The sequence below is a fragment of the Macrobrachium nipponense genome, chromosome 24, assembly GCF_015104395.2.
Source record: "Macrobrachium nipponense isolate FS-2020 chromosome 24, ASM1510439v2, whole genome shotgun sequence".
NCBI lineage: Eukaryota > Metazoa > Arthropoda > Malacostraca > Decapoda > Palaemonidae > Macrobrachium > Macrobrachium nipponense.
The window spans coordinates 18,987,388-19,011,708 of NC_061091.1; the positions used below are offsets into that span (position 1 = coordinate 18,987,388).

Here is a 24,321-nt window from a genome sequence, read left to right on the forward strand (position 1 = left end):
CAAAACGTGAGATTAATGAAGAAATATGCAGTGAACCCCCGGATTCCTGTACTCACATAGTCACAGATTTCTCTCTGGAACATATAGTACCCCCATTATTTGCAGAAAATTTGCCTATTCACGTTATTTTTCTATGAGAAAGTTAGTTTTTTTTTATTTCATCATGAAATGCAAAATGGGCTAAAACTGTTTAAATAAACAGGTATAAGCATATAAGTTTTTCTCTTGTTTTCACTAACAAAATAGGCAGTTTTAAGCATTTTATAGGGGTTTCAATTTGCAGGGGGCTGGGGGTGTCCGGTACCCATCCCTTGTGAATATGGGGGAACAGAGTAAAAATATTGCTAGTTTTCTAAGCTACAGATGAAAATATGAGGCAATGAGCAAGCCGCCACCTCCCGGTACCAACCAATCACAGGCCGCCAAACAAATGCCTTGTAGGTATAGGCTCGCCCAAGAATCTACCTTGAAGTGAACCAGATATAGTAAAATGTCCACCATATGGAAAATAATATTTCTTGTTTTCCTTATTACATATTCAAGGTGCATTTTATTTATAATCATAAATTTTTATATATTTAGGTCCGAGAAAACAGAGCCAGTGGTAAAATCACAAGAAAGCAGCTTAGAAAGCAACGCCTAGACCGACAAAAAGGTCGTAAAAGATTAAGAGTCTTCGACAACAGAGAAGAGGAGCCAGTTGCCAAGAAGTCAAAAGAGGATGGGACGACAACAACAAAAACAAAGAATAAGAGGAAGAAGAAGCCTCTTTCTAAAAATTTAAAATCAGAATTAAGGAAAGAAAAATCCTTTAATAACATGGTTAATCAGTACAAGCAAAAGATGTTAGCTGTAAAGAATGAAACTAGTAGTAGTAAAAAGTGGTATGAAGATTAGATGTAGTTTTGTATGTGTGCCTTCCTTATCAAAACCCTACACTTTGCCAAAAGTTCATAATATACAGAGGTGTTAATCTTGGCTGGTTTTCATTTAGAGAACCGTAGTTCTCAGGTTCAAAAAGTATTTGCAAGGCTAATTTATCAAATAGTTTTTCCTTCAGAATGTTGTGCAGTAATTTTTCTTGTGAATTTTACCAAAATGCAAGATTATTTATTATTTTTCTACATTATTTTCCCTAGTAATATAATAATTTTTATCTTAAAGTCATGGTTAGTCTTGGTTTCTATTCAGTAGAATTCACTTGTTTGAAATGGGAACTCTCTATGCGGCAAACAACCCGTTTCATTTACTGTACATCCAATAGGCATGTTAAACCAAGGACTTATTGTATAACAAGCAAAATGTGATTAATCCTTGATGAAATATGTATTATTTATGTATGTATGCTTTACTTCTTTCCAGTTGATTTTGGTATTTATTTTTGAGATTTTATATTTGGAAGCATTTTCCAGTAATGTAACTTTTGGGCTCAAATATTGCATCACTTTTCTTCAGAAATGTGCAAGTATTTGTTCATTCTTATTGCATAACTTTTCAAACATTTTTCCTCTGTCAACCAGTTTCATTATGTATCTTCTTTTGAATACTTCCCTTTTCCTTAGTAATTTTATACTTGATGGTTCATAGTGGTTGTGAGTGTAGCTAGCCAGCATTGGCTGGGGCTGTATTTATTCAGGATTTTATTTTCATAGTGACTAATATGCCTCAGCTCATGTGGCAAGAGCTATCTGGACAGGCTTGCAACTCACTCATGTCTAATTTGAATCTAGACTATCTAGTGTGTGTTTCTTGGTAGGGACAGAAGTGTTCCCTGCAGCAGACTTGTGAAACAGGTTGTCAATGTCCATACAAGCAGAAGTATTCATTTGCTCAGAAGAGAATATACTGAGACTGAAGGTAATGAATTTCAAACTTTGCCTTGTTTCAAGCATGCATACCAGAATTGGACTGCTGAATGTTCCAGTAAAGGAGCAAGAATCCTCTTGAGGCATGAGCCATGACTGCCTTCACCACAATCTTGCTCTGCTGTGATAAGTTTCCTCAGACTGGACCCGACATCCCTTCTCAATACTCATTAAGAAGAGGGCTCTATTTGTCCAGGTAGCCTCAGCCATGATGTCTCCTATCTGCCTTCCATCAAATTTCCTCGTTACTTTGCTTCTACCTGCACTCTCTTGTGTTGACCGGCAGCCACTTCCCGAGTAATCTTTACAGTGAGATGTGAACTATCTGGAGTTTCCCTTCACGTCAAAATTACAGCAAATTTTTTTTTTTTTTTTTTTTTGTGATGTTATTACTGTTGACTTTACATTAGTTTGATGATCTGTCAATGTCTCCTCATCTCCATGAATCATCGGCATCTTGGATGATCCAGCAGTGAGGGAGGGAAGCAAAGCGAACCTCTTGGGAATCTGGCTGAAAGTTGGCCATGAACTTTGGTGACTACCTTACAGCTTTTCTGGGAACTACTGCAAAAGAAACAGCATTTCTTTAACAGAAGAGAATACCCAGGAAATCCCAAGAGTATAACCACAAGGAGAAAACTCAGGAGCAGCACCCCTTATCATCAATCTGAAGACTGAGAAAGGAGAGAGCAGGAGGGCAGAATGGATCCACGCACTGCTCTGGACAGTCCTAACAATTTCTACCTGTAAAAGAAGAGTTTGAGAGTGTCATTTGATGTTTCTCTAATATACAAGCACACTTATATAAATAAAAAGTGTGTCGTTTATATGAACGATAATAATGGTTATGGATCTTCAAACTTGATTTGTTGAAAAATTCCATTAAAAGAAAATATGTTGCAGAAACTTACATAAATTATTTGTTCAAGTCTTTCTGGTAGACTCAACTTCACACAACAGAGGAAATTGTATAAATAACCGTTATTCAAATATCCCTCATACACTAAACTGCCAATGCATAAATCAGGTTAACAAGTACAGAGTAAAGTTCCATGATCAGATTAGCATAGGTTACATGTTAACTCAACAATGACCAAAGAAAAAGTGATTTGGCTACCAAAAGGTATGTGGGCAATACCCTGCCACCTTTAACTACCTTGATACCTACTGTAAAACAAGGTTTGCATTTTCACAGGAACAATTCCTTTGCATATCACTGAAAACAATATTTCCAGTCTACTTAATCTTGTATTTTCAGGGTTAAACAAAACTCAAAACATGAATACAATACAATGACATTCAAGAATCAAAAGTGTAAATGACAAAACTGTCAAGAAAACTTTTTGTATGTTTTATTTATCAAACAATTTCATATTTTTGAAGAGCCTTCCCTCCTTTAATAAGCAGAGTAATGGATTGGTAAGAATGAAATAGCATTATACTGATAGTTATTCAAGTGACCCAATTCACAAAGATTTGTACTGACTGACTATTGATTTACCTTTATGTGAAAGACTTAGGGGACTTACAATGTATTTTGGGAGTATGTCTTCTATGAACCACAATATTTGAGTACACAATTTCACAATATTTGAAAGTAAGTAGATAAATTGAGCTACAATGGCACATCATGACCCAATAATCAAAAATTAAAAACTTAAGTTAATAGAACTAATGTCTTGTATAATTAAAAAACTTCTTCTAGCATATAACTACTAACAGGGAGGATTGCATGGCACAAGGAAAAACTTCAGTAGCACCTCAACTTACCAGATGATGTGGAATATGGTTTTGGGATAGTCTGTGAAATCCCCACACACAAAAATTCTGTTACTCTTACCTTGTGACACAGCCGGATAACTCAAATTACTTCTTTACCTTGCTGAGTGTACGGTATAGGTAAATCTCAAGCAGTTTTGGAAACTTGGATCATTTTAGAGATAAATCAAAATTTGTAATGAAGTATGACTAAAACATTACCTGTTCTGAAGTACTAAGGCAAGTGCAATTTGACTTCTTTTAACTCAAAACTAGAATTTCAGAATCCTGATCACAGGATGAAAAAAAAAAAAAAAAAAAAAATGAGTTGATCCATTCACATACTAACCTAGGCCAGGACCAATACCCTCAGGGATTGAGCATTTCTTCTCTACTATTTAACCTCACCAATTATGTTTATCTTGAAGTACCTGCCTTTACCTCTCGGGTGCTTGGTGCATGTACTATCCAAGGCTATGTCTTTTCTTGTATCTGATACATTAGAAGTTACTTAGATTTCCAAATTTGCCTCTGTCTGCCATCTACAAAAATTGGACTTTTTTAATCTGTCACCTTTTCTCTTTAGTAACTCTTCTCTTCCTTCCTAAACTGTGAATCAGTCTAATTATGACAAATTTTTATTATACAACAAACAATGTTCATTACAACCCGTAAATCATAATCTCGCATCTTCCTCCATTCTCTCCACTCTTCTATACAAAGATTGCCAAGCCATGAATTAATGGGGAACTTCAGGGCCCCTAAAACAACTCTGTGACAAGAAGGAAACATCCAACCCCGCACTTTAAAAATATTGTGGTGCCAGACAATGTGAGAGGAAGAAATCCTGGGGCAACAAAGATTCTGAAGTAAATTATAGAAAAATCCCCACTACTACAAGACCAAGAAATTGGAAACAGGCAAAAGCACTTGAAGATTTGAAAAGCAGGACACATCAGTGAGAGCCAACATCCATCAAAGGACAGAAAGGACATCTCCAAAAAAGGAGAGGTGTCACCAACAGTGAAATTAGAAGCCAAGCTACATGAGTTTCAAACCATAGAAATGCAAATAACACTAGACAAACAAGAATTCCAGAGGGAGATATCATCTTTGCAGAATGGAGAAGACGAACCCAACATGAAAAGATGACAGCCAGCTCTTCAATACCCCCATAAAAGAAACTTCATTGTAATGTGTGAAAAGCAATAATTGAATAAATGGAAAAAGATCGTAAAAACTGTGATGAACTTTGTGTAGAGTTAGAATGAACCACACACATTTGATGCAATCTGAACTACACATTTGTTTTAATGTGACTTAACATTTGTACCAACCATGTGTGCAGTTTTAAAATGTTCAGCACAAGGAAGTATATGAACAAAATCATGGTCTATTTGCAAAAACAGGATAGTTTGAAAACACCAAGAGCTGGCAACAATGGAACCACTCACCTTCATGTATACACAGTTCAACATCAATTGGGTTTGCTCCACATGTTTACCTTGCATACCTTGCACACATTGGATGTCATTGTTTCTTACAAAATCTGATTTTCTTAAGGAAAACCATTAATTCTAAACTTTGTTAAATATTGAAATCCAATTAGCTGAGGTGCTACCGTATTTCAAAAAATGCCAAACTTTACCCGATAACCAATATACTTTAGTTTCTATTCTTGCTTTTCTATAACTATAAAATTAGAACAGAAATCTACGCATAACTTCTGAATTGTGCTCTCATATTAAAAAGTTTAAGATATACCATTTCTTAATATTACAACACTCCCTAAGTTTTCAGCTCGCAATAAAACTTTAATACTGTTTGAATATTATACTAAACTGTGAAATCAGCTTCATTAAATCAAAATAAAGAAAATCGGTAATGTCGTAAATGTAATGTGTCTTGAGGGTAATATTACAATTAAAAGTAGAACTATCACTAAAATTTTAACACTTACAGTGTGGAAGCTCAATTAGCATCTTGAAGCAAACATGTTATGCTTGTTCAAAACAAGACCATTCAAATCATGGCTTAAAATCTTGAAAATATAGTACAAATACTGCATGTCTTACAGCTGTAACCCAGAGTAAAGTTGTTTACAAAATTATTTACATGACAATAACAAACAGCTCTCAAGTGTATGTACTAGTATATGCATGTAGAGTTGCAAAGGGCAGATGTTGGTTAAACAATTAAGACTGTGTGTTCAATTCCACAATCAAGTGAATATCATGAACTATGTTAAGTTACTGGGGATGACTGTTTATACCCAGTATATTAGACCTTACGTATATTTATCGACAAATGCCACAAAATTAAAATAAAACTAGGGACCACCAAGATCTTTGATGCTGTCTTATAAGAAACAAGATGAAAGAACTTGGTACATACCGTAATCTCTCACTTATCCACCTTTTCTGCATCCCTAGTACTGTGAAGCAGTTATATGTGCTCAGATGAACAAAACCCCTCAAAGTGAGCATGAGAGTTATTACTGTGCAGAGGATGTGAACACTGAATACTGTGTGGGAACAGTTACTGTTCTAATAATTGCTTAAACAGATGTTTGATTGCCTTAATTTGTCATGCGCTGACTGGCTTGACAATATCCACAGGTTAAGGGTAATAGTCATTTACCTTGTGTTGCTAAGGTACCAAAAGATGTGCATGCACAGCTATAAAACTTTTCTTTCCATGTTTTTACACATGTATATATTATTATTATGTATCTGATGTTACTGACCCTGAGAAAACCTACAATTCTTAAACATACAGCAATGCATGGAGGGACTTTATGGTGGAATAGACAGTAAACTGTACAGTAAAATATGTAAAATGCTGAATTTTGTTCACTGGTTTTAACTTATTTAATGTATGCACATGGTGGCAAGTCTTAGGGAGAGGTCTGGAAAAACTAAGCCCTATTAATAATAATAAGTCTTGGGGAGACATTCAAGTAAACTTTTGTATACAGCATTGTATAAAAATGTTGTTAATTTAACAAACAACTGCCTAAACATTAGACGTTTTGTTTACAAAAATTCTACGTTACAACATAATATAAAATATGTTTAAAAATTCTTCCTTGGTTTAAGCTAGCATGGTCTGTAGTGTGTGCATACAACAGAAAATGGGTTAAAAATAACTTAAAGAAAATGGACAGGAATCTTGAACAGCTTGTGTAGCACAGCAGCACACAGATGTTACATTAACTTTTATGTCTGCTGTTTCTCATTTAAGTGTGCGTGTACTGTAAAGCACAAGTCTAATACAATTATAATTCAATCTACAGTTACTTTAGCATATTGTTTTGAATGCCTGTGTGGTTGTGCATATCTGATTATGCATTACTGACCAATAGTTTGGGTATCATGATGGTCAAAGAAGTTCATTATTTCTTGCAAAAGTGAAGTATATTCAGTTGCACAGCAAGTACAAAAAGTGTTTTTTGGACTTTATCTTACCTCAATGCTTTATTCCTCTTCCTTCTGGTAATTCTTTATGCTTTAGAGTGTACATTTGTATGGAGTGGGATGAATGAACTGCAGTTAAGCTATAGTTTAGGGTAGGCTTAGCAGAGGAAATCACACTTATCTATATCACACCCCTTCCTGCCACAACCTTGAATCTATTTGTGTGGATACCTGAGAGAGCACTGCATTTCATTTTTTTTAAATGACAATTCTGAGTAGTGCATTTTCTCTATGTATATAATTTATGTCCACTTGATTTACCATTGTTCACTGTTCACTTTTCCAGTACCTTGGTGTGGTAATAATTTTTATGTATTTATATATGTAAATTCTCAACCTTTGATACAGTTAGAATTACAAATTGTTTCAAAATCATACAAAAATATTTTGCTACTGTGAAACTACTGCTGTACTATTACTGGCAAACATAACTAACATTTGCGGCTGAAAAATATTATGCTCTGCATTAAACAACTAAAAATGTACATGCTACTCTATATCATTTGCGCTTAAGATATGCACTTGCTGGTACATAACCTGAAAAAATCTGATTTTCAGAACAAATATCTTTTAACAGATTGAGTATAAAAGTCTTCTATCAACGGCTCCACTTACTCCATAAATTGTTTACATTTTCAGCATCTATATAATTTTCAATGAGCTTTAAACAGTTCAGCGCTCCTGAAAATTAATCCAACGACATCACAATAAATTCATCAAACATGAAAGAATCACTCATAATTGTTAACAAATTCTGAAATGGGCTATATTTGTGGTTATTCTCAAACGTTGGTTGTGAACTGACAAACAAGCAGGCATATTATGCACAACATACATTCACTATGTCATGTAACTAATTATAACATAAAATTAGTGCCCACTGTAATTAGAAACACATGCTGTCAGTAGAAAGCTTAAATAAGGGAAAACCTTTATAAGTCATGAACCGCAAGTTTTATGAACTCAATAAAGGATATTCAGTTTACAATCTCTTAAATTATTGGCAGGTAATAAATGTTCTTATAGTACAATATTTGTCAAACTCAATTTCTGTAAAGATTTCAAAATTAGCAATTTCTAATGTAGCTTTAGTATTAAGATTTTTGCTACCGTATCTCTCCCAGCAAATAATCAAGTGAATAAGTTTAGCATACGGATCAAATTTCCATTAATGGTTTGAACTTGTCTTACAACTTGCAGCTACCATTAGTACAATGTACAAACTTAACATACTTTCATAAACAGTCTGAAAACTTAACTATAGCAAATTGGAACATAGGACAGTATACCAATACCATTCTAGGATCCATTACAAACAATGTAAGATATTCACATGGGAACAACCTTCAGTCTCACAATCTCATTCCTGTAAAATCACTACAGATTATACTGTATTTTATATGAAGCATGTAATGAACTGACTTTATTTAATAATAGTTTTAAAATATCCAAGACCATGCCAAAGTCTATAATATGATCTTTCACTTTTTATAACATATTTTCTGTTACAAGGTCACAGCTACACAATTCACACATGATAGTTCTTCAGATTAGAGCAGGTAGAACATTTACATCATTACCAAAGGCGGCTCCTAAAGTGGCTGACGGGGGCGACCAGGCCGGGGTAGGTCTCCAAAAAGGTCAACAGATGTACTGTGGACACTTCGTGCCAAGGCCTGTATAGAAGCTGCCATCTGGTCATTATCGCTTGGCATCTGTAAATGAATTGTTGAAAAAAATATTCAATGAAAATGACTGACGGAGCACTAATAATACTAAGAGTAACAACCAATAAAGGCCCATTACTATTATTATTCTTCCGTGGATGAAACCCATTTATATGGAACATGCCCACAAGGGCCACTGACTTTAAATTCAAGCTTCAAAAACATATGGTGTTCATTAGGAAGAAATAAGAGGAAGTAAAGGGAAATACAGAGATCCCACTTATTAAAAAAGAAAAATAAATTAATAGACAAAAATGTATTAAAATACAAGGAGAATAGTAGCAATAGAGTAGTACTGTATTGTCAGGAGAATCGTATTAAGGTAGCAATGTATTCCACCTTCACTTGAACTTATCAACTTCCAATTGCATGATATCCATTGGGAGGCTGTTCCACAGTGCAGTGGTATGATGAATAAAAGACCTCTGGAACTGAGAGGTTTGACAGTGAGCCACATTTACTGTATGTAGTTGCTGGTGCTCAGCCAATCTTGCTCTCGGCATATAAATCGGATCACGGATTAACTGTGAAAGTGAAAGATTTCTGTGGAAATAAAATTTATGAAAAAGTGACGAGCAAGACCATCCGTCGATGGTCCAAGTCATAAATGCTATTATTAGGAAACAGAAACATACCAGCAAGAACCACTCTATTTAAAAGAGATAAATCTCTGGCTGAAGCAGAAAACCACATCAAAGATCGGTATTCTAGTTTAGGATGTAAAAAAAAAGGGATTTTGACGAAGGAAAAATCTATTTCTGGGGGAAGACCTGTGTCGCCTGGTGAAATGGTCCTGTAGCATGCATTTCTAGGTATAAATAGATGCTAAATATACCAGAAAAGAAAACCTAAATGGAGTGCTGAAGTTACTACCCTCACCTCGAACACCATAGGGCGTCGGTATAAGCACTGGGGCGAGTGGAGGCCACTATCACGTCTTCTGCCAATTAGAAGAGTCCCTTCAAAGTCCCTCTCTAGGCAAGTGCTGTTACAAGGACTACTACATCTACCTTCCGCTCGCTAATACTACAACCCACGCCCAGTGGCTTCATTCCTGGATTACGCACCCAAGCTTGGGCTGGCTACAGGGTGGGGACCAGGTAAAGAAAGAGGGATGGGTTCACCGGGCGACACAGGTCTTCCCCAAGAAATAGATTTTTCCTTCGTCAAAATCCCTTTTCTGGGTTCGACCTGTGTCGGCCGGTGAAATAGTATCAGAGAATGGCCATACAAGCTTGGAAGATACAAATCAAAAGATATAAGGAACAATAAAACTTAATGCTTTCTTAAGATTAAATTTAATAACCAATGTAAAGAAACAAGCAAACTTAGCTGTATTCTTAACATTAAGCAAACCTAGCTGTATTCTTAAAATTAAGTTTTAATAACTAATACTAGAGTAATTAATACAATGGTATGACAGGTGGAACAAATATGACCAGATACATACAAGTATGTACAATAACAGGTAAGGCATACAAAAAGGGGCCATATACACTATGTACAAGTCCGGCAATGGATTGACAAGCAAACCAGCCGGGAACCAGAGGGGAAGATTGGTAGGGATTACGAGCGAGGCAGGTAGGAAGGAGTGAGCATCAAGGGAAAAAGGTTAAGCAGAATAAAGGAACAGAAAATAGAGTTCTAAGACTCTGTCATCTCAGGGGAGACTATGCTCCCTGCAGCCACTACTGAAAATTTAAGGGCCTCTAAATTCTTGAGATAGTGGCGTTTAAATACTGCCGGAGATTTCCAACCCGTATATGTCTTCAGATCCTCGAAGTTCATATTGTGAAAATAGTTAATTGAGGTAGCCACTGCTCGGATATCATGGACGTGAGGGACTGAATCCGGATTGGCTTGTTTAATAAAATAAAGGATTTGTTGTCTAATGCCTATTAAGGAAATGGTTCTGCCTTTCTCTCTAATAAAAAGAGGACCTGAGGACTTTTCAGAAGTTCTGGCCAGATAAGATTTTAGAGTGACAATAGGACACAATGATGCGTCCTGTGTAAGAGGTATAATCTTCCACGGAGCCCACCTGTTTTGTGGGTCTTCATTCTTGGCCAAGAATTTCCGATCCGGGGATAGTAGAACTTCGCCCGACGGAAGGAAATCAACGTGATTTGGGTCTCTAGAGAGAGCCGACTTCAGATATTCTGGCGCCTGAAGCCAGACTCATTAAGAATAATGTTTTTTTGAGAAGGGTTATATACGAGCATGAATCATTATCAGTGTCTGAGGCTAATTTAAGTACATCATTTAAGAACCAGGAGACTGTATGAAGGCGGTCCACTGGTCTCAGACGGGCACATGCTAGAGGGATAGAAGAGAAGTACGAATCTGTCAAATCAATACTAAAGCCAAGCTGAAAAATCTTCCTTAAGGCAGATTTGGTTGTAGTAATGGTACTAGCAGCTAGACCTTTCTCGAATAGGGTTCTAAAGAATGAAATTGCCAGATTCGTAGTCATCTTTTGGGCATCTGATTCTTTTAGAAAGATGGCCAATTTCTTTACTGCAGAATCATACTGTCTGAGTGTTGACTCTTTTATCCAATTCTATGAACAGGATGTTTAGTGGATCGATACTAGCGTCCTTTTGGGCCACAAACTTCATGAAGTCCATAAAGTTAGGGCATTTAGAATTCTTGAGGAAGCTGACACAGTCTGAGTTTGTACTACCTGAGTCAGTTCTGGACAGGGAATCCGTCTGGGATGGAGATTCAACTCAAGTAGAAGAGGGAACCAATTGCTCTTTGGCCAGTTGGGTGCAACCAATGCCACCTGTCCTGTGAAAGATCTGAGTTTGTGCAGGACTTTCATCAGAAGGTTTACTGGTGGAAATAGGTAAATTTTCTGCCAACTGTTCCAGTCTATGGACATCGCATCCGTGGCATGAGCTAGAGGGTCCAGGTTGGGAGCCACATAACACTGAAGTTTGTGTTTGGACTCCATGGCGAACAGGTCTACTTGAAGGCCCAGGATTTGATTGCAAATCCAATGGAACGACTTCATGTCCAGGGACCACTCCACTGAGTCGTTCTGGATAGTGAGTCTGCGATGACATTTCTTACTCCTGCCAGGTGAGTTGCTGACAGGTGCCAATGATTTTTCGTCGCTAACGAAAAAATCGCAATCATCACATGATTTACTTTGCTCGACTTGGAGCCTCCTCTGTTTATGCAATGAACTATCTATCACTGCACTGTCCGAGACTAATCTTACATGACTGTTTTTGACTGGAGCCAGACGTTTCAAGGTCAAAAAAATGGCCATTGCTTCTAGGACATTGATGTGGAACTGGCGGAATATATTCGACCATGTTCCTTGAACTTTCTTGTACTGTGAGTAGCCCCCCCCAACCGCTCAGAGAGGCGTCCGTGTGGACTATCAGAGACTGCGGGGGAAATTGCAGTGGCACTGACTTGGAGAGGCTCCAGGGTTCCGTCCACGGACGGAGCCTTTTCTTCAATATCGGCGGAATTAGAGAGACCTTGTCTCTAAATTTGTTGTTGGCTCTCTTTCGCCAGACTCGATTGATATCCTTCAGTCTGGCTTTCAACAGGTAGTCTGTTATTGAGGCAAACTGAAGCGAACCTAGAATTCTCTCTTGGGTACGACGAAAAGCCTTTTTTGTTCTTGAGGAACTGTCTTGTAGCTTTCACTATCTCTCTGGCTTTCTTGGACGGGAGAGATAGTTTCTGCGAATTTAGGTCCCATTGGATTCCCAACCATTGAAAGCGGGACGCCAGGATGAGGCGAGACTTTTCTTTGTTTATCTGGAAACCCAGATACTCCAGAAATTCTATTACTTTGGCTGTTGCTTTGCGACACTCCTTGTCGTTGGGTGCCCAAATGAGCCAGTCGTCTAGGTAAGCTACTAACATTACCCCTTGGGCTCTTAGTTCTTGCACTACTGACTCTCCTAATTTGGTGAATATTCTGGGCGCTATGTTGAGCCCGAATGGCATGACTCTGAACGAGTAAGCTTGTTTTCCTAGTTTGAAGCCTAGGTATGGAGAGAACTTTCTTGCTATCAGAACATGATAGTAAGCGTCTGTAAGATCTATAGAGTTGGTGGCGACCCCACAGGGAAGTAAGGTCCGCACCTGCGAGACGGTCAGCATGCGGAACTTGTCGCATTGAATGTATGAGTTGAGACGGGACAGGTCCAGAATCACTCTTCGTTTGTCTGAGTCCTTCTTTGGCACACTGAACAGACGTCCTTGGAATTTCAGGCGATTGACTTTCTTTATTGCCTTCTTTTGGAGGAGATCTTTGGCATAGTCGAGTAGGTCTGTTGTTGGAGCCTGATGAAAGCTGACTGGTGGAGGGGGCCCTTTCTCCCATTTCCACCCCAGACCTTTCGATACTATGCTGTGGGCCCATGAACTGAAGGTCCAATGGTCCAGAAAGAGATATAGTCTCCCGCCCACCTGCAGGGTCTCACTGGTTGGTTGCAGTCTTACCTCCTCTGCCTCCCCTGAAGCCTCTGCCCCTAGAGCCACCTCTATGCCTGAAGGCACCTCTGACTCTGCTACTCCCTGCATGTCTATTGTAGCCGCAAAATGCTCCTCGCGACTCAAAAGAGGCATTGAAGGCTGGGGAGGCTACTAAGGCTGTTGAGGTCGAAGATTGTTGAGCCGGAGGACTCTGAACCAGGACAAACTGCTGCTGTGGCTGAGCCTTGGATGTTGAAGGCTTGCCGATCTGGGAGACAGGGACCGCCTGGACAACCGCCTGAGGATGAGAGGACTGGTAAGGTTGGAATTTCCTCGGCCTCTTCCTAGGTTTGGATTGTGGTCCGGGGGTCTCAAACTTCCTTTTGAAAGGAAGTCCCCAACGGACACGAAGGTTCTGGTTAGCTCTAGCTGCCTCACTGAGGACGTTAACCGCATCCTCAGGGAAAAGGTTGGCGCCCCAAATTGAAGCCTTTATGAGTGTTTGGCTCGTGGCTTATGGAAGCATTCGCGAAGACATGCTTCCTGCAGGCTCGCCTAGCCACTATAAAGTCATACAGGTCCAACTGGAAGGCCTGTAACGGTGACTTTGTGTGGACTCGAAAGAGAGACCCATCCGCGAACGTTGTAGCAATCCACTCCGCTGAGGTGACTGAGTTAATCGACCTACTCAGTCGGCATCTCGCTTTGAATTCTGCTTTGACAAGGGGTCCGGAATCATAGGTAAACGTTCAGTGAACAGGGCGGAGGCACACTCCGGGTCGAGCCTGCCCACCGTAAACGTAGCCGGAGCGTCAGTCCAAAACTCTATATCGCCGGGGAAGAGCAAGGAGGTACCCTCTGTCTCTTTTAATTGAGGTAAAGGCTTGTCCTCTACCGCGGCTTGTAGAGTCAACTCCGCCACCTTCGAAGTGCAAGGAGTCGGAACTCCTTGCGGGGCCACAAACATCGTGAAGCAACCTTTATAGGGCGTCAACTTTGTGTTGACGCAGTCCCATTCTGTAAGGGTGCGGACCCATGCTGACTGGGCTTGGTCCCTAGGGTAGATGACAGTCTCATTCGGGACTTACTCTACCCTGACTAGCGCATCTTTGGCTAGTCTAGCATAGCCTGGAAATGGAAATTGAAGGCCTGCCAGGAAGAACTCAAAGTCTTCTACCAGCCGGGTTCCGCAACCTTCGATCGTCAGTTTTCCATCTGAGTATGGGGCGTGCAGAGCTAACCGCCACGGATTGCTGTTCTCGAATGGCGGCAGCTTTGATGCGTCCGGTACAGTCACGGACTGTGCCGTGGTCCTGGACTGGAGGATTCCAGACACTAATTCCTCCTGGGCTCGAATCCTCTGGGTCACAGATAGGATCAACTGACCCGAGGTCTCCAGGCCTGAGGTGAGTCGAGTGGACACCGACTCAAGTTTGGTGTCCACTACCTCCCTCATCTTCATCATCAGGAGATTTGCGAAGGCCTCCTGGTCAAACCCGGACTCCATCGGCTTGGCTCTGGAGGTCCTGGATCTCGACCCCTTGGGTGGGGGAGAAGCCTTGGAAGAGGAAGGCTTGGGGGCCGAAGGCGACCTTATAGAGTCTGCCGGAGCAGGTTTGGATCCCTTTAGAAGGGATCTTGTCTTCCAAGCCTTGACCTTAGGGATGACCGAGGCCGATCTATCCCAAGTGGGGGCGGACTTGGTAGAGAAGCCCTGGAAAGAAGGGGAAGAAGAAGGAGTGGGGCTAAAGGGGAGACTACCTGCCTCTCTTACCTCCCTACCTACCTCCTGATCCTCGGTGGCCATCAGTTCGCGGTGGAGGCTGATGGCCGCAACCTCCTCTGTGACCAAGTCACACAAGCCTTCCTGGTCCTCCGGGAGGGGTAGTGTCTCCAGACAGATGCCCTCGATGATCGGATCCGCCACTGAAGCAGGAACAGCTGTCGAAGCCGGAGCTCCCGGGTAAAGAAGGGAGCACAGTCTGCCTTGGCGTTCCTGCCGAATCCTCCCACCCAGGACTTCAGGGATGCTTTGGTCTCCGCCCGGAGCGACAAACTAGCCAGAGGACGTTAGGAGCAAGTTAGAGCCTACGACGTATAGATAAACAATGTAAAACCAGAACTCCAGATACGACAGGAGCTAGGAAAATGCACAGGTAAATAGGAAAAAGCGGTAAAAACAGTTAAAAACTAAAAGTGAAGTAAATGTAATCATAATCAAACAAAGGGAAAGAACGCACGCGTCTGATGATGCACCCAAGATGGCGGATGAAAATATCGTCAACCCGGTTCGCAAGAACTAAGGGGCCAAAAAAGGCTAAAAAGGGGATACATCGTGACCACACGAAATACCAAAACGTAAAATGGAATACTCAACTTGGATGAAGAAGCTGGGAGCTCTGTAGCAGACATGGCTTCGTCAAAACACAAAAAAGGAGAGCAGCGAGAGACACATGCGAACAACAATGCGCTAAATACAGGAATAAAGCCACCGGGCGTGGGTTGTAGTAGTAGCGAGCGGAAGGTAGATGTAGTAGTCCTTGTAACGGCACTTGCCTAGAGAGGGACTTTGAAGGGAATCTTCTAATTGGCAGAAGACCTGTGATAGTGGCCTCCACTTGCCCCAGTGCTTATACCGATGCCCTATGGTGTTCGAGCTGAGGGTAGTAACTTCAGCATTCCATTTAGCTTTTTTCTCTGGTATATTTAGCATCTATTTATACCTAGAAATGCGTGCTACAGGACCATTTCACCGGCCGACATAGGTCGAACCCAGAAATGACCTAAAACAGGTTGCACTGATTTTATCAATTCAGTTGGGAGGATGCGGTGGGAAATCTGTACGAGATCTGCTAATCAATAGTGTTTTCATTTTACTGGAGTACAGCCTCATATCCCACTGACTACATTCCCTGATCTTGTTCATGTCCCAATTAAGGTCGAGGGCAGCTTCACTTCTCATATGTGGAGACTTTATTACACCCACAAGTGTTGCATCACTAGCATATTGAACAATCTTATTTTCCATGCCAACAACCATATTGCTTATACAGTGGGGCCTCGCTTAGTCGCGGATCAGCAATCACGGATTCAGTTAATCACGGGTTTTTCCTTGGACCACTTCTCAATCTATCACGGGTTTTTCCTTGGACCACTTCTCAATCTATATCACTGGTATGAATCGCAGCATCGAGGCCTTGTCCGTTGTAGGATAAGCCTCGTCCGGTTCCGATAACCAGCAAATGCATGAACAGATTCACATTATGATATTAACTGACAATAAAGGTAATAAAACCATTCTCACCTTATATATTATTGGCATATCTTCATACTATATAGCCTATTCATGGAATAATTCCACATCATTGACATCAACTTGTAGTTGAGCGGCCAGCAGAAATGTAAACATTGAGTTACACTTAACAGCACCTTTGTCATTCTTAACCTTTTAGAAATGTTAATAGTAGTAGTGTAATTACAGTAGTAATAACATTTAGGAAACATCAATTTTCAATTCGAACTTCATTATTGTTTTGGTATAAGTAATCGACTTCTCTGAAAACTGCAGTCATACAAACGATAATTGTCATAGATTATCGTATTGTTGTTTGTGATCGGCAACGAAGCATAAACGTAATAAAACCATTTTTACCTTATATATTATTGTCATATATTCATAATAAAACGCATATCTTATATATTATTGGCATATCTTCATAATAAAAAGCCTCTTCAAGGAATAATTCCTTTGGGAATACATTTTCAAAAGACAAAAATACACTTTACATGTTTACAGCATGCAATGATTACTTTATTTTGATGTGATTACATTAATATTCCAGTATGTTATCTAAACAATACAGTAACTATTTTTTTTATTATAAATGTATATTCATTCACGAAAAAAATACCTATGACCACTGTGACGTCACCAAACCTAGTCTCGTTGGTACGAGCAAGATTCACTAATTACTGTTTTCTTCTTCTTTTCATGACTAAATGCATTTTTAGGATACACTCATTTACAAATTTTCAAATACTATGAATGCAAATAGCAAAATCTCTCTCTCTCTCTCTCTCTCTCTCTCTCTCTCTCTCTCTCTCTCTCTCTCTCTCTCTCTCTCTTATCACTTACAGAAAAAACTATAATACTGATCTATTATTCTGTGATTTACAAAACTGTGCTTCAATACAACTTTTATAGTTGACTCAATGATTATCACATTATAACAGTATACAAAAGAATATCTTATCATTATCCATGTTTCATTTCTTATCACCATAAAAATATTTAAAATACAAATTTCATTATGTTATTCTAAGCTAGTAACAGTATTCTCGTCCCAAGCTGCTCTCTCAAGCTATTCAACAGTTACTCTCATCCCAAGCTGTTCTCTCTCTCTCTCTCTCTCTCTCTCTCTCTCTCTCTCAAATGAAATGAAATGTTATTGTTGGATACAATAAGTGTACATACTTACCTGGCAGATATATACTTAGCTTTACGTCTCTGGACGTCACGACAGAATTCAAAAACTCGCGGCACACGCGACAGGTAGGTCAGGTGATCTACCTTACCCGCCGCTGGGTGGCGGCTGTAAGAACCAATCTCTCTTTCCAGCCAGAATTTTTCTCTTCCACCTGTCTCCTGAGGGGAGGCTGGGCGGGCCATCAATCGTATATATCTGCCAGGTAAGTATGTACAAAACCTTATTGTATACTAACAATAACATTTTTGTACATGAACTTTCCTGTCAGATATATACTTAGCTGATTGACACCCTTGGTGGAGGAAAAGAGACAGCAATATAAATATGGAAAAAGGGGAAAACAACACTTGTTGTAGGATGTAAAATACAACCTTGGTTCTTACCTGTTTAGGCAGAAGACTTCGTAGTTACTGTCTATGAGTCTGCGTTGCCTGAAGAGCTTCAGCGAGGGCGTGACCTACAGCTGACAGACTCTTTGGGTCTATCAAAGGGATTTGGTATCCGCTTACTTGATAGAATCCGAGCAGGATCTTGTCAAAGGGGATTCGCCCACTTATATGACAGAACCTAACCACTATCATTGCAAGGAGCTCAAACATAAACCGATCACCTAACCAATCTAATCATTGTTAGACATACGACATGAAAGACATGCCTACCCGCATACTCTTTCAAACAACCAAAAACTTACAACCTAAACAAGGGGGAAAATATATACTACAAAGGATATGTCTCAGCTCCCTGCCCCAGCACCGAATCCGCTGATACGTACGGGCCTAACGCGAAGCACTTTTCAAACGTAATTCTGATGTCTCTCAGATAGTGGTTTGCGAAGACTGAGTTGCAACGCCAGAATGTTGCCTTCATAATATTACTCAGGGATATGTTTTTGTTGAAAGTTAATGACGTGGCAATAGCTCTTACCTCATGAGGCTTTGACCTTAGAAGTTTGAATTGACTTTCATCACATATCGCATGTGCTTCTTTCACCAGGCTTCTGATAAAGAAAGAAAGCGCATTCTTTGAAAGAGTCCTCCTTGGATCTCTTACAGAGCACCAAAGGTTGACATCATTGCCTTAAAGTTTTTTCTTTCGCTGCAGATAAAACTTTAAACTTCGTACTGGGCAAAGTGACCTCTCTGCTTCCTCGCCTACTAAGGCAGACAAACCTTGGACTTCAAAACTCCTAGGCCAAGGATTTGAGGGGTTCTCGTTCTTAGCCAAGAACGAAGGTAGGAATGCACAGATAGCTGCATCTCCTCTGAATCCCACATTTCCTTCTATTGCATGGAGTTCACTAATTCCTCTTTTTGCGGAAGCCAATGCCATGAGAAAAAGTGTCTTCCTCGTGAGGGTCTCTAAAAGAGGCAGACTGAGGCGGTTCGAACTAGGGGACCTCAGGAAACGTAGCACTACATCCAGGGATTCCAACTCGGAATCTCTGGCGAAACCTTTTTGGATGTTTCAAAAGAAAAATCTTATTAGATCATGAAGGTCCTTGTCTTCTGAAATGTTTAAGTTTCTGTGCCCTAAACACTGCAGACAGCATGCTACGATAACCTTTTAATGGTTGATACCCGCCAGTCCACTTTTTCTCCCTAAGGAAAAGTAAGAAGTCTGCTATTTGGGTTTGGGTTACAGAGGTACTGGAAGAGGAAAAGTGATGGTTCCTACACCACCGTCGAAAGACGTCCCACTTCGATTGGTAGACTCTAAGGGTAGAAGGCCATTCTTGCTGCTGCGATAGCCGTTGCAATCTTTGCAGAAAACCCTCTCGTTCTGACCAAACTTTTGACAGTCTGAAGCCAGTCAGATCTAGAGCGGGGAGGTTTTTGTGATACCTGTCAAGAAGTGGGGTTGTCTGAGCAGATCGATCCTCTGTGGTAATGTTCTCGGAAAAATCTACTAACCATTCCAGTACCTCTGTGAACCATACTTGTGCGGGCCATACTTGTGCGTCATCCTTGCTGCCTCCGATTCTGCAAATTTCTTGAGTTTCTCCCAGTATCTTGAAGGGAGGAAAAGCATACATGTCTAGGCCCTTCCAATCTAGGAGAAAAGCATCTATCGACACTGCCCGCGGGTCCGATATCGGAGAGCAGTAGTTGGCTATCCTCGCATTCTTGGCTGTGGCGAAGAGGTCTATATGAGGCCTGCCCCAAAGATTCCACAGGTCCTTGGCAAAAAATCCATCGTGAAGAGTCCACTCTGCAGGCAGGAACTTGATCTTTTCCTGTTAGGAGGTCTGCTCTGACGTTCTTTTCTCCCTGTACGAACCTGGTAAGGAGACAAATCTTCCTTTCTTCCTGCCCACAGCAGAAGTTCTTTATTTTGCCTGTCTCGTACAGGGAGAAGGAGTGAGTCCCCCTTGCTTCCTGATGTATGCCAGGGCCGTGGTGTTTGTCCGAGTTGATCTGTACTGCCGAAGCTAGGACGTAGGGCTCGAATGCTTTCAAAGCTAGCCAAACAGCCATCAGCTCTTTCTTGTTGATGTGCCAGGTCACCTGTTCTTTCTTCCAGGTGCCTGACACTTCTCTTGAGCCGAGCGTTGCTCCCCAACCTGTTTCCGACGCGTCGGAATACAACACTTGGTTGGGGTTCGGAATGTGAAGGACATCCCTTCTGCAAACCCGAGAGGGTTCGCCCACCAAGAGAGGTCCTTCTTGATTTCTCTTGAAATCTCGGAAGGAGAACTCTAGGTTTTGCGAACGACCACCGTTACCCCAGTTTCGATGTAGAAAGAACTGGAGAGGTCTGGGGTGCAACCTTCCTAGAGAAAGGAATTGCTCCAACGAGGAGAGTGTCCCCAACAAACTCATCCACTCCCTCGCTGTGCATACGTCTTTCTCCTAGGAAGGGCTTTGACTTTCTCTGACCCTCGGGCTATCCTTTCTGGAGACGGAAAAACCCGAAAATCCAGAGAAACCATCCGAATCCCAGATAGATACGATCTTGACTGGGGATCAACTGAGACTTTTGAAAGTTCACCAAAAGTCCCAGAGAACTCGCCATGAAAAGGGTCTTTTGTAGGTCCTCTAAACATCTTTTCTGTGACTTGGCTCTGATTAGCCAGTCATCCAAGTAAAGGGACACCCTGACTCCCTCCAAATGTAGCCATCTTGCTACATTTTTCATAAGTCCTGTGAAGACCTGAGGGGCTGTTGAAAGGCCGAAACACAAGGCCCTGAACTGGAATATCCTTCCTCCCATCATGAACCTGAGGTATTTCCTTGAAGAAGGATGGATAGGCACATGGAAGTAAGCGTCCTGAAGATCTAGGGACACCATCCAATCCCCTGGACGAAGAGCCCAGCCACGTGATGGAGTCGTCTCCATGGCGAACTTCTCTTTTTCTACAAAGAAATTCAGGGCGCTTACATCCAGAACGGTCTCCATCCTCCTGAGGCTTTTGGAACTAGAAATAGGCGGTTGTAAAAGCCCGTGAGCAGTCGCTCACTAGCTCTATAGCCTCTTTCTCTAACCATTTGTTCCATCCTGTGTTAGAGCGAGGCTCATGATGGGAATCCCTGTACCTGGCCACCAACTCCCTCGAGTCGTCGTCAAATGGTGGTCTTTCCGTAAAGGGAATCAGGTATCCTTTCCGGATAATCGAGAGGGACCAGTTGTCCGTCCTCTCTTTGCCAGGCTTCTGAGAATCTTAGAAGCCTGGCACCTACTGATGTCTGGAGGACTACTTCCCTACTTCTTAGCTCTGGAAGAGCGTGAGAAGGATCTACCTCTCTTGAAGGGTCTATTACCTCTAGAGGTAGAGGCTCTAGAAGGACGGGCCCCTCGAAAGGGCTCCTGTCTAGCTGGAGTATCCTTCTTAGTCTTCGTCTGGAAGGAGGTCCTAGGTTTCCGTTGTGCCGACTGAAACGCGAAGCATGTCTTGAGTCGCCTTCGCAGAGATAGATCCTGAGATGTCCTGGATTATCTTCTTCGGGAAGAGAAGAGGCGAGAGCTGCGAATATAGAAGCGAGGCTCTTTGAGCATGCGAGACGGACTTTGTAAGAAAAGAGCAGAAGACTGATCTCTTCTTAATAACCCCTGCTCCAAACAGGGAGGCTACTTCGCTCGATCCATCTCTAACTGCCTTATCTATGCATATCAGAACACTGTTGAGATCCTCGGGCGAAATGGAATCCGGGTTCTGAGTCTTTTTTAGCCAAAGACCCCCAAAGATCCAGTCAAGGAAGTTGAAGACTTCCAAGACTCTGAACATTCCCTTCAACAGGTGGTCGAGCTCGTTCTTATAGCCCAGGTAGTCTTAGCAGACAAGAGAGCCGAGCGTCGTGCGGCATCCACCAGTGAAGAGAAGTCTGCGTCTGCAGATGACGGTAGACCCAGGCCTAGGGGTTCTCCAGACTCATACCAAAAGCCTAGTCTGCCCGTAAGCTTGGAAGGTGGGAAAGAAAACACAGTCTTCCCTTTCTCCTCCTTAGAAAGCAGCCAATCACCAAAACCTCTCAAAGCCTTTTTCATTGAGATGGTTGGCTTCATCCTCACACAAGAGGAAACCTTCGTCTTCTTAGAAGTCGAGAATAACGAGAGAGGAGATGGAGGAGCGACGGGAGTAAGGGAGTCTCCAAACTCTTGAAGAAGGAGGTCTGTAAGGATCTTATAGGACGATACCGAAGAATCCTTAACTAAATCCTCTTCTGAAGGTTCCACTTCATCCACCGAAGAACCCTCGGCTTCTTTACGAGAGCAGTTGGACTTCTCTAAAGAAGTGCGTCTATCTAGGGAGTGTCTGGCAGCCGTCTGGCGCCTATCAGGGGAAGCCAAAGCTTCGGGAGAGCTCCCTCTCGAATGCGTCCTTCCTACTCTGATGAGTGCGTCCTCTTTGATCCTTGAAGTCTACTCCTAGATTCCCGGGAGTCCAAAGGGGAGCGCCTGCTAGGAGAGGAGAGCCTACTATGCTCAAGGCGCCTAACAGAATCCATGCGCCTGTCCAAAGGAGAGCGGCTGCCTGGCGAACTGCGCCTACAATGAGGAGAACGCCTACTAGGCTCTTGGCGCCTACCTACAGGAGAGCGAATCCCTGGAGAAGATCGCCTACTCGGAGACCGGCGTCTACCATGCTCCACAAACTTAGATCGAGACGCGTGGGTCTCTGCAAAAGGTAGTCTCTCAGCCGAGACATATCTTTCAGGCTCTTTACGCCTGTCCTGAACAGAGCGGCTAATAGGAGAACCGCGCCTATCAGGAGAAAAGCGCCTATCTTCCGCACCGCGCTTGGAAGCGGGAGAGCGGCTACTTGGGGAGTAGCGCCTACCAGCTCTAGGCGCCTAAACATAAGGAGAGATCCTGTCTCTTGAAGAATCCATGAAAGAGGAGGCTCTCTTATCCGAGATTGAAGGATCTTCGGAAAGGAGCGAGAAGACGAAGCTGTACGCTTATCTTTAGACGAGCGCCTACTAGGCGCTAGATCCCTTTTCTACTGGAGAAATGAAGTCGCCCAGGAGAAAGCTTCTTTTTATTTTTTTTTGGGCGATTGTCGCCTGGAAGACAACAAGCCGTCTGCCGAGGGAAGAGCGCCTCCTTCCATCCGCTGTTACAGGAGAGAGAGACGTCCTTCTTACGACGCGTACCTCCATCCAAGGAGCCCGCCAGCGCCGAAATCTGAGCTTGCAGCCCCGCAAGAATCCGAGCTGGAGATCTTGCAAAATCCTCCACAGGGGAAGAGGATCGAAGCCTACTCTGAGGCGAGAACTCCTGCTCCCTCCTGGGTTTCTTGATATCCACTTCCGGCTCTTCTGGAAAACATAACCGGGCTGGAAGGAAAGGCGCAAGGAGCCTTCCAGGCTCTCTTCAGCGGTCGCGATGAATCCGAGGCGCTCCATCCTCTTCTAGGCGAAGGTGAGGAAGAAGAAGAGAAGCATTGGCGCAATACCTCCTTCTTAGCGCGAACAAGGGCAGCCTGGGTACGAACATCAGGATCTACCGAGGGGACGCCTGATCGGTGGGAGTTCTCCCTAACCTTCCTGCGGCTGTTGACTTTTCCTCCTCCACTGGGGACTGGGAAGTCTGGAAAGAGGTCTAGGCCTGGAAGCATTAAGGAGCCGATCAGACGCACCCTCCACTGCACTGGGGTCACTGCACAATTCACCTTCACTATTTACTCTTACCTTGCAACGAACGAATCTCTCTCCATGCTAAGGATCGTGGCTCTCATGGTTGCCACTTCCGAAGTCGTATCTTTAGGTTCGATGCAGGGCGCAGGAGCTGAAACTGGAGAAGGATCTAATGCTACAACAGGATTGTCTACTTCTACCTCGCTAATACGAGACTTACTAGAACTTCTAGACGAAGCTTTTCTCACCCTGTCTTTCTCCAACTTCCTCAAGTAGGAAGGAAAGAAAGAGCCTTTCCATTCACCCTCATCCAACAACTCCACACTCATTACATGCGTTAACAAAAGAACATTCTTTTCCCCTACATTTCAAGCATACTGTGTGAGGATCTACCGTAGCTTTCGGTAGCCTCACCTTGCATTCATCCATAGAGCACACTCTAAACATAGAAGATTTCTTAACCTCTACATCAGACATCTTGAAATCAAAGA

General features: G+C 42.0%; 2 protein-coding genes across 2 annotated transcripts in view; one reads left to right on the forward strand and one right to left on the reverse strand.

Annotated features, from left to right (window-relative positions):
• The window catches only part of LOC135205497 (RNA-binding protein 28-like), a 50,097-nt gene extending 47,299 nt beyond the window's left edge, over window positions 1-2,798 (forward strand). Inside the window, exon 11 of the mRNA XM_064236221.1 lies at window positions 583-2,798. Coding sequence (XP_064092291.1) covers window positions 583-897 — 315 coding nt within the window. The 3' untranslated portion in view covers window positions 898-2,798. The remainder of the gene's footprint in view (window positions 1-582) is intronic.
• Window positions 2,799-3,200: 402 nt separating this feature from the next.
• The window catches only part of LOC135205498 (uncharacterized), a 95,785-nt gene continuing 74,664 nt past the window's right edge, over window positions 3,201-24,321 (reverse strand). The window contains exon 10 of the mRNA XM_064236222.1: window positions 3,201-8,814. Coding sequence (XP_064092292.1) covers window positions 8,692-8,814 — 123 coding nt within the window. The 3' untranslated portion in view covers window positions 3,201-8,691. The remainder of the gene's footprint in view (window positions 8,815-24,321) is intronic.